This window comes from Myotis myotis, unplaced genomic scaffold (genome assembly GCF_014108235.1).
Source record: "Myotis myotis isolate mMyoMyo1 unplaced genomic scaffold, mMyoMyo1.p scaffold_m19_p_19, whole genome shotgun sequence".
NCBI classification, from domain to species: Eukaryota; Metazoa; Chordata; class Mammalia; order Chiroptera; family Vespertilionidae; genus Myotis; species Myotis myotis.
The window spans coordinates 42,647,085-42,657,864 of record NW_023416323.1 but is presented as its reverse complement, the minus strand read 5'-3'; the positions used below and the strand labels follow the sequence as shown (position 1 = coordinate 42,657,864).

The window sequence follows — 10,780 nt, the reverse complement described above, 5'->3', positions numbered from 1 at the left end:
GGAAAGAGATTGTTAAAGAAAAGCCACCCAGTCCTCGCCAGTCTCCGAGTCAGACAGATTCCTCCTCTCTTGGAGAACTTCAAAGTCCTGATGGCATCTAGGTAACCCTGTTTATCAGTTACAGCAGCAACAGGTACCAAACCCTTTCAGTACATTTGACCAGCTTCATTCCTGCTCACCTTTACAGATTCTAAGGCCCATTGTCTTCCTTTAACCAGCAAGCCAAATGACACTGGCCTGTATTATTTAATTCAGCACAGGCAGGGGGAAGGGCCCATGAAATCTCTGCCCTGAGGAACTGTGAGCCTCACCCTTAAATGTCCCAATCAGACTAGAAAAGCCACAAATACTTTTTAAATCTACCCCAGAATTCCAAAATCCCAACCCAGCACCGAATATCACATAGCAAATCAAAGTTCCCAGCAAACAAACAGACAGAGATGTTTACTAGTTAGGCGGGCAGATTCCACCTCTGACAGAGAGCAAGCGCTCTTGGGGCAAGCGTGTGCCTTTTTTTCCCACAGACTTCCACACTTACATGAACAAATAATTATACCCAAGTAGACATACAAACATCAAATAAACATCCAACTTACACCCTTTCAGTGAGCAGACAGGAACAGATGTGGAGGCCTCCCTTTCCCATATCCCAGTTCAGGACTTTTGACCTATGTCTCATCCAGATAGAAACGGTACTCATACTGAACAAGGAAATCAAGACTAAATAGACACAATAACTAGATACATTCCCCATTAAGAACTTTGAGGTGCATGCCACATTTATACCACAAAATACCAACAAATCAGTTTCAGTTGTGTCGAGATACAGAACAAGTCCCTGAACAGAGGCAGTAGAAAACTGCCTAGGAATGCTTCTTTTCTACCTTTTTAAAAGATAGGCCAGATCCGAACCCTTAGCCAGTCCGAGCTTTGACTTCCCTCCGGAAGTCCCAGAGATGGTGAATACCATCTAGAAGCCATTCCTCCAGATACAGGACAAGTACCTTAGAGATTCTTGATAATCTACATCAGTAATCCATTCACACAATCCCCCAAAAGTTAAAGAGGAAGGAAAGAACCATTCAATGTCCTTCAAGAGGATTTCGGCGAAATAACAAAATCGACAGATTTAACACATTGGAAAACCAAGGCCAGAAGTACCCTCAGACGTTTCAGGGGTACCAAGGAAGGAGAAGTTAGGCCACGTCCAGCCCTTTTCACAATCCACCATCAGTGACAAGTCCCAGTTCACTGATTTACCATTCATTTAATATTTCTTTTTCCTCCTATCATACCAAGGCCATGCTTTCCAGGTAGCTAGAACTTTTAAACCAGTTTCTACCTGAAATAATTGTACTTTACTTTAGAAATTGGATTACTGCTATCCTGGCATAGCTGCTAAATTTCAAAATGGTCACAATTTTCCTGCTGGGGAATTCAAGAAGCAAACCCATAACTATTAAGGCCAAAACAGTCTCGGGTTTTTATTCTGTACACAGCAAAAGGTCAAGTTCAGCTCAAAACTATGCGCACTCGTTTTTAAACTGGCCTTTTCCTTTACATGTGCACAGAAATCCTGGATGCATTTATGAATTTGTAAAAGCTTTTCAATTCTCTATCTACAAGCCCTTTAAGAAATACAAGCTCTATTGTCGGCCCTTATAAAGCCAACTGCTCAAAACATTGGTCTATCATACCACTAAAATTATATTAAGACCGTGATTGCTAATTTAGTATTAAATAAATCTGGGAGGCAGGCACACTTTCTGCCCCATCTGCATTTCCTTAATAAAACTCCGCCTTAAAACTCCACCCCTGAAATCCCATCCTGCCTCAGTGAGCAGACATTCCTTTTGTGATTGACTAAGTCAGAGGGAGGGGCCTGCTGTTCCAAGATGGCGGCCCCCAGGGGCAGGGCATGCCATGCGGCCAACATGGCGGCTGCCAAGTCAGGCAGCTCAACATTGTGGCGGTCTAAACTGTTCTCTGACAGAAAAGATGATTTCCTCATTCTCACAATAAACAAGGGAAGAGCAAACCAAAACCCCTAAAAGATAGACGGCCAACATTATATTGCAGAACTTTTTAAAATCTTAGGTAGCAAATTAAATACACTAGCCCAAAACCCTATCCAAAAACGGACGGTGCGCACATTAGTTTTAAGCCAGCTTTTCTCCTAACACGTGCACAGAAGTCCCAGACGCATTTACTTGGGGAGGGGGTGACCTATTTCCACAGACCCTCACTCAGGCGGCCGCCCGACCGCCACACAAAGGAGGGGGGAGGGCAATCCCCCTCCCTCCACACTCCCACTTTCACCAGACATTCATTCAGACTTTAAACAATCCATTCAATTCCTAACAACTTCCCAACTCCTGAGGGAGCTCTAAAGCCTCCCCCAATCTCCTTGAAATGATCAATCACAATACCCAAAGGAGCAGTCTGAGTCCATCCCATAACATCCGTCCAGTACAAACACAGAACACTAAACAGGGCCCGAAAATACAGGCTTCCAACTCCATGGAAGCAACTAGACGTTGGCCTTACGCCAAACCGGCAGGAGCGACCTGCCTCGTCTCAAATCCGTGAGGGGTATATCCATCCCTCGTGAGGGGCATATCCATCCCTCCTGGGGTGAGGGGCATATCCATCCCTCCTGGGGTGAGGGGCATATCCATCCCTCCTGGGGAGCGGAACGTCTTCCAACTCTCCCCCGCCTGTGGTCGTTCACGGCGCGTCCGCCTAGACCCCTCAGGCAATTACAGATTCCAGAAAAGAGCTCACACTGAACAGAACATACAACGACACACACATACCGAGGTCAGTCAGACTCTTCGGATCGGGGGTCCCTCGATGGTCTTGGGAATCCCGGACGAGCCCCCAAATGTTGTGCCCAGATTTCATGATTCCCAAGAACCCACAGGGAGCCAGCGAGTCCGATGCAAAAGCAAAGAGTCATTCATTTCAAACCTAGGTTTGGCTCCCCTGCCACACTCACCGATGCAACGGTAAGCTCCAGTGGCCGAGAGAGAGAGAACTCTGTGTGGAGAGAGGTTTTATAGGGGTTTGGGGTAAGGGGAGGAGAAAGGACTGTGGGCCCTGCTGATTGGCCAGGCGTGAGTACACAGGATGTGGTCATAGTGATGGCGTGCACTTCCCTTGACTATCTTCCGGGAAGAAGCTTGCTGAGCACATGGCCAAGTTAAGATGAAGGGCATAGCCCTTACCCTGGGGCAAGGTGGAGGGCGTACTCCTCGCCCTTTCAGACGGAATGCAGTGGACAAGGTGGGACCGGACCAGACCAGGAAGCGAAGACTCGCCCCAGGCTTTCTCTTCGTGAGGACCCGGGACTAACACGGTTAGACCTTCCAGTTTCCAGGAAAAAGAGACGTGTGTGCACCAGTTCCTTCGGTCGCCCTAACAAATGGCCGCAAATGTACCCGTCCGCAGTCCTGGCGCTCAGCGTCTGGATGGGTCCGCAGGGCCGCCTTCCCGAGGCTCCGGGGCAGCATCTGTTTCCTGGCCTTTTCCAGCCTCACGTGGCGAACACGTTCCTCCATCTTCAAAGTCAACAGCATGGTTCCTTCTTCCCTCTGACCTCCGGCGTCTCCCTGGCCAGGACCCCGTGATCACACTGGATCCACGAGACAGTCCAAGATGACCACTCCCTTCCACAGCCTGGGCAGCACAGCCAAGACCCAGGCCCCGAGGAGGGCCCAGGAGGAAGGGACATAATCGAGCAGGAATCCAAGGAAGTGAGGAGGAGGGAGGGGGCGTGAGGGGTCAGATAAAACAACGCCAGCAAACCCTGCCCGGCTCAGGGTGTGCCAGGCCCCTCGCAGGTGCTGCCACAAATCAGTCCGCTTGCTCCTCCCGGCGGCATCACTACCATCCCATTTCACAGGTGAGGAGACTGAGGCAGAAGGGGTTAGGAAACGTGCCCAGGTCACAGAGCCCATGCAAAGCACAGAGGAACTGCATTGGTTTATACTCCCACCACCATCACAATGCTGCCAAATCTGTACACTGTCTTAATAGTTAACATTTAAATGAGCTCATTCTTGTCTAGAGAAATGTAAAACAAATCTCACTGTAGTCTTTGGAAAATCAGTATGGCTAGAAAATAAATACACAAAAAAATAAATGATGTTATTAAACCCTCTGTAGATTCCACATCCTGATAAGGGCTTTGAATTCAAGGGGAGAGTTGCAAATGTTAGGAATTCAAGACATAATAGCATCAAGCTGGGCCTTTCTCAGTGCTGGAATCAAAGGACTGAAAGAGAAGTAAAAAGGGAGCAACTTTCTCCCCCTGGGACAGGAAACGATTTAAAGACGTAGCCCTGCAGGCCCTAAAGTCTCACTCGGAAACCGGTGGTTAGGAGCAGACACGGGCGACCCCCGACTGCGGAGCCGCCGGTGCTGGATGTGCAGCGGCCCTTCTACTTCACCCCTTTCCGCCTCTCCAGCCCTGGGGGCAGGGCCTCGGTTCCCTCATGGGGGCCTGGACTATCAGTGAAAGAATGAAGGGAAAGCACACAACCTAACACACAGTAAATGATTAATAAACATAAGCCATTATCATCATCATCGTCATCGTTACGCTTTCACACAAGTCCCTGGCCTTTTTAAAACTTTTTTTGTTTTAGGTAATGAGAATAGTCATTATAGTAAATACATAGCAGTTACTATATGCTGGTCTTTTAGGTTTTATATGTGTACCCTATTATATTTATTTATTTATATATATGGTGTCCCCCAAAATGTATACACACTTTAAATAATTAATTCCAATGGGTTAATTCTGAAAAGAAACTTCAATTGAGCTATCAGGGAAAAGTGTGTATACATTTTTTGGGAACACGGGTATATGCATATATGTTAAGAACTATTATTATCCCTATTTAAACTATTAGGAAAATGTATTCTGATCCCTAGGTCCCCAAAGATGACGTATTAGCCCTAAGAGACCGCAAACTCGGCCTACGAGACGTTCCTGGCGGCCTCCTCTGCCCCCTTTCATGGGGCAGATCCCAGGACAGCGACCCGCGAGACGGCCTTGCAGGCAGGCAGGCAGACAGACAGACAGACAAGGCGGCAGCCCGGCCTCCCCGCGCGGCCCCGCCCTCAGCCAGGGATCTTGGCCCCGCCTCCGACGCACGCCCCGCCCTCAGCCTGGGCTCTTGGCCCCGCCTCCGACGCACGCCCCGCCCTCAGCCTGGCTCTTGGCCCCGCCTCCGACGCACGCCCCGCTCTCAGCCTGGCTCTTGGCCCCGCCTCCGGCGCACGCCCCGCCCTCAGCCTGGCTCTTGGCCCCGCCTCTGGCGCACGCCCCGCTCTCAGCCTGGCTCTTGGCCCCGCCTCCGGCGCACGCCCCGCCCTCAGCCTGGCTCTTGGCCCCGCCTCCGACGCACGCCCCGCTCTCAGCCTGGGCTCTTGGCCCCGCCTCCGACGCACGCCCCGCCCTCAGCCTGGGCTCTTGGCCCCGCCTCCGACGCACGCCCCGCCCATCCGGCGCGCTGACGTCTTGGGCCCGCGCCGCCTGCGCCTCCCCGCGCCTGCGCGGCGGGCGGAAGGTCGTCTCAGTGACCGGCTGGGAGTTTGGAGCAGCCGTCGCCATGTTGTCGGTCGCTGCCCGCTCGGGCCCGTTCGCGCCCGTCCTGTCGGCCTCTTCCCGCGCGGTGGCGGGCGCGCTGCGGCCCCTGGTGCAGGCCGCGCTGCCCCCGGCCGCGGAGCCGCCGGTGCTGGACGTGAAGCGGCCCTTCCTCTGCCGGGAGTCCCTGAACGGCCAGGCCGCGAGCGGGCCTCTGGTCGCCGTCGTGAGCCTTAATGGTGAGCCGGGCCCCCGCTCTCGCTCTCCCGGGTCCCAGGCCCAAGGGGCCGCGGGAAAGGGCGGGGTCCGGGGAACATGAACGGGCCCTGGGCGGGTCCGCGCACCTCCGCCCTCCGCCTCCGCGGGCCCAGCTCCCACCTGTGCGGGCCCCGCGGGCTGGGCGATCGCCGGCGGCCCTCCGGCTCCGACTCCCCTCCCCGCCCCGCCCCCAGCCCCTGCGTGGTCCCCGTGGGCGGCCAGGCCGCGTCCCAGCCTCGGGCTCGGCTTCGAAACCCCGTCGGGAACGCGGGGTCCGACTGCCCCCCGGAGGCTGACGGCCTTGGCGGCTCCCGCGGCCTTTTCCCACCAGGGAAGCGGGTCGGGATGGTCCCGAATTCTGGGTCGTATCTGAGGCTCCCACGGCCGCTGGGACACGGGGGGGCGTGGGGGGCGGTGTCAGCTCAGCCTAAACGCTCAGCCGCGGGAGCTGCTGTTCATCGAGGGGCGTTCCCCTCAGTGCGCCCCCGACACCCCGACCCCGCACCCCGCACGGTGACGCACAGCCCCGGCCTCAAGGTCACTCACAGGGTCGTCGGCCTCCGGAGCCACAGGCAGAGCGGGGAGGAGGCTCCCACCTTACAGCGAGGAAGGGCGCCCCTGCCCTCTGCGCTCGGGGCCCAGCGCCTCCTCTTCCTTCCTCTTCACCCCCGGCCTGGCGTCCGGAGCGGGCGGCCCGGACCTTAAAGCTGGCCGCCTGGTGCTGGGCCAGGACCCCCACCCCCAGGCCCACCGAGCCGGCACCTGCCTGGCCCAGTGACACGAGTTGGTGGCTCTTGCCCTGCGTGGCGACCGAGTTGCCCCACGGCTCTGCCTCCGCTCGCCCCTTCTCTGCACCCCCAGCCGACTCCCACTCGTCCCCAGTGCCCCGTCCCTCCGCCGAAGCTTTGTGTCTGCTGCTTCCTTTGCGCTTTAAGGTGCCGGTGACTGGCCTTGGGCTGAGGGCACGGAGCGCGGCTCTAGCTCCCGCCACCTGGGGTTCCGCACGCGGTGGGGCGCGATGGTTCTGATGGAAACATGGCCGGTGGTCGGGGCACCAATCGGTTTCGGAGAAGCTTTGCCCGCGCCTTCCCCTGCAGCTCAGCTCCCAGTCGGCTGTCCAGGTGGTTTGTGAGGGGGTAGCAGAGGGGAGAGGGCAGCAGGGGGGTGGGTCAGAGCTGAGAAGGACGATGCCCAGGTGCCCCAGAGCTCACCTTAAACAAAGCGGGGCAGGCAGGAACAGCCCGTGGTCTGTGAGGACGCCTTAATTCTGACAGGTAGAGGGGGTATTGCAACAAGTCGCTGGTTTTGCTGTCGTTGAGCTAAGTCTGGCCAGCACCTTTGCTATTCGTGCCGGCCACAGTTCAGGGAGCCCTTTAGAGGGTGATTTCCTTGCTGGCGTTTAATTCCGGCGAAGTGTGGCCTGCACAGAGCGGGGTGGACAGCGGGGCCTTGCCCACAGGTCTCCCGAGGAGCTGCCCCCCCTCTCGCCAGTGTCTGTGTTTCCTGTGTGCTGTTCGCGGGTAGAAATGTAGGTACGATGCCTATCTCCTGTGCAGTCCCAGGTGGTGCTGAGGGACAGTAATGCATCTCCACCGTCCCCGGTCTCTGACAGGTTAGCCGTAGGTGGAGGGAGGGCGGTACCTCAGGTGACGCCACTGCCTGTGTCCTGGTTCCCTCCGGACACGGCTGGGTGAGCCAGGACCGCGCACCGAGGGGTCTTGATGGGTTCCCTGTGTGTGAGCACCTGTCGGCTCCCGTCAGCGATGGGCCTGGAGAGCCCGTAGAACTGCAGCTTCTACGAAAGTACACTTTATTTGGGAAACAGCACGTTTTCTAAAAGAGGGGTTTTTAGTGTTCCACTTTCTAAACAGGGAAACTTGGCAAATATCCTAAAATGAAAGTACAGTTTGCAAAGAGATTTGCTTCCTGAAACATGCTTAGATGTGATACCAGTAAGTTCCTTTTCCCAGACATTTAAAAATGCTGTAGGACAGCGGGATGTGGTCTTTAAAAAAATAAAGTAATAAATGAATGACTCACATCCAAAGTATTACATGGACAGTAATTGTTTCTTCTTTAACGGTCATTTGACATGAGTGTCTGGCCTGTGGCCGTGTGGTGGCCGGCTGAGACCCCGCCGTGGGAGGAGAGGCGGCGGCCTCCTAGAGGTCTGCCTGCTGCATTGAAATGACTGGGACTTGGAGACGTGATGGGACTCGGATGGCTGCTTATCCTGATGAGGGCACCCCTTCCTGCCCGCGGGGCTTTCACTTGAAGTTGACGTTTTCTGCAGCTGAAGTTATGCCGCAGGCCCTGGGGGTGTCTGTTGTCTTGTAATGAGTATTTTGTGAGTTTGTAGCCGCTCTTTCAGGCAACAGGCAGGCAGTGAGAGGGTTACAAGCTGCTCTCACACATCAGCGGGTCCCTCTGACCCAGAGAGTGTGGGAGGCGTCACAGCCGTGGAGCGTGCCCCGCACCTCGGGTTCGGGGTTTAAAGTGCTGCTCTGTCAGTGCTGGTTGACCTTCCAACGTGATGCCGGGTCGCTGTGAGTGCGGACTCCGCGGTGCTCAGTCAGGAGGCCCCCCGTGTGCGCAGTGTCTGACGGTCCCGGGCGTGGTGGCTTCATTCCGCGTGGGGCGTTTGTTGGCCATTTCTGAGCCAGTGAGGGGTTTTTCACGTCTTTATCACTGATTCTTGCTCACGAACTTACTAAGGTCTGTTGCCTGGTGTCTAACTGTGCCTCCCCCTCCGTTTGCCTCGCAGCCCCTGCCTCTGTCCGCTACTCCCACACAGACGTCAGGGTGCCCGACTTCTCCGACTACCGCCGGGCCGAGGTGCAGGACAGCACCAAGTCCTCCAAGGAGAGCAGCGAGGCCAGGAAGGGCTTCTCCTACTTGGTCACGGCGACCACGACGGTCGCCGCCGCCTACGCCGCCAAGAATGTCGTCTCCCAGTTTGTCTCCAGCATGAGCGCCTCGGCCGACGTGCTGGCCATGTCCAAGATCGAAATCAAGCTGTCCGACATCCCCGAGGGCAAGAACATGGCCTTCAAGTGGAGGGGCAAGCCGCTGTTCGTGCGCCACCGCACCCAGAAGGAGGTGGAGCAGGAGGCCGCCGTGGACGTGTCCCACCTGAGGGACCCCCAGCACGACCTGGAGCGCGTGAAGAAGCCCGAGTGGGTCATCCTGATCGGAGTCTGCACGCACCTCGGCTGCGTGCCCATTGCCAACGCGGGCGACTATGGTGGCTATTACTGCCCTTGCCACGGCTCCCACTATGACGCCTCTGGCAGGATCCGCAAGGGGCCTGCGCCTCTCAACCTCGAGGTCCCCTACTACGAGTTCACCAGCGACGACGTCGTGGTGGTTGGCTAGGCCCCCGCTCGAGGCTCTTTCGTCCTCGCGTCTCCTCAGAGAAGGTGCCGGAGAGCAGGTGTGTACTCGCGGGGTTGGTTTGTACGAGGAAGATCTGCGGACGGTGCCCTTGTGATGTTCCTGTGAAATGAGCTGAATCTGATTTGAACACCTTCACGCCTTCACCTTAATGAAGAAGCCACTGTCAGCGCTGTCGGCTGGGCTGCTTGGGGGCGGGCAGTGTCTGATGGTTCCTTCCATTAAAGTCACTGGCTGCTGTACAAGATGCTGTGAAGTCTGACTCGTTTACTGCCTTTGTGTCAGGGCCACGGATTCTGCAGAGCTCGGGATGTCGGGTTGCGCCAGCTGGTCCTCTCCCGTCCCTCGTGCACCCACGCACAGACACACGCACGCGCACACACACACCTGTGACACTGCTGACTGACCCTGGGAACGTCCTGGACCGGGTGTTCAGCTCCGAGTTGAGCCCCAGCTCCTACGACCCACCAGGACGTCTGTCCGTCACTGGGGCGTGAGTTAGTAACTAGAATTCTTTAGTTTTAAGAGGTGGTGGTGGGATGTTATCCGAGAGAAGCTTTCCCACATGGGAGTTCAGCCCTGTTGCTTCTTTCCACCCATCCCCCATCCCCCATCCCGCACCCGCACCCCCAACCGCACCCGCTGCTGCCCCATCAGAGGCAGGAGGGTGGTGCGCGTGCGCCCTGAGCCTGGCTGAAAGCCGCCCACTGGCGTTTCTGGAGAGGTTACGTTGCAAGGTGCTGCTTCCAGTTGGATTTGCAGAAACACTTTTCACTGAAGTGTGGGTGGGCACATGCCAGGGTGAACTCGCCTCCTGCCTGCCTCCAGTTCCAGGGGCGAAACGACCTGGTGACACACCCCTGCGAACGCGCAGCAGCCTGCCTGCGGAGTCAGCTACTTGTGTTGTCTGCTGTGGGGCCGTGGGTCGTAATACCCCTGGGTTCCCTGTGACCACACATGCGTCTAAAACAGCGGCCTAAGTTCTGTGGTCAGGGCTTCCAGGGGGAACTGGCCACCCAGGGTTCGGGCTGTAAAAGCAGCAGCAAGTGTATCAGGACACAGCGGTGTCCGTGCTGGTGCCAAAGGCAGTCCGGTTCCCTCTCACCAGCTAGAAAGGCGATGAGCAGGTGCGGTCCGCGGGGCACGGGGCAGGCTTCTGTCTGGTCTCCGGTGTTTGGGTGTAAATGTCAGACAGAAAGTGCCGCGTGCCCGGTCACCCCTCCTCGCGCTGCACCGGGCGTCGGGAGGGCACGTGGTGCTCGGCAGAAAGGCCATCGAGCAGGGGAATCGGGCGGCGCTTCTCCGAGGCAGGAAGGTGGGCGGGAAGGACAGCCATGTTTCCCTCGCCCCGGGGCCCCCGGGCTCCCCGGCTCTGCTCAGGCCAGCACGGGCGGGCTCCTGGGCTCCCCGGCTCCGCTCAGGCCGGCACGGGCGGGCTCCCGGGCTCCCCGGCTCTGCTCAGGCCGGCACGGGCCGTGGTGTTTGAAGCTGGTGGAGAAGGAGGCTGAGCTCGCCCTCAGTAAAGGGCTTTTCCCG

The 10,780-nt window shown here is 56.7% G+C and overlaps 1 protein-coding gene across 1 annotated transcript; it reads left to right on the top strand.

Moving 5' to 3' along the window:
- Positions 1 to 5,547: 5,547 nt before the first annotated feature.
- On the top strand, positions 5,548 to 9,491 carry LOC118674548 (cytochrome b-c1 complex subunit Rieske, mitochondrial). The gene is made up of 2 exons (XM_036346468.1): positions 5,548 to 5,832; positions 8,616 to 9,491. Exons 1-2 carry the CDS (start codon positions 5,619 to 5,621, stop codon positions 9,224 to 9,226), a joined length of 825 nt encoding a protein of 274 aa, XP_036202361.1. The 5' UTR covers positions 5,548 to 5,618; the 3' UTR covers positions 9,227 to 9,491.
- Positions 9,492 to 10,780: the final 1,289 nt, after the last annotated feature.

Bases quoted from the DNA above. Each gene is read 5' to 3' on its own strand.
- LOC118674548 (XM_036346468.1), top strand. From the start codon at position 5,619: ATGTTGTCGGTCGCTGCCCGCTCGGGCCCGTTCGCGCCCGTCCTGTCG. The intron at 5,833-8,615 runs GTGAGCCGGGCC...TTTGCCTCGCAG, and splicing joins CGCCGTCGTGAGCCTTAATG to CCCCTGCCTCTGTCCGCTAC.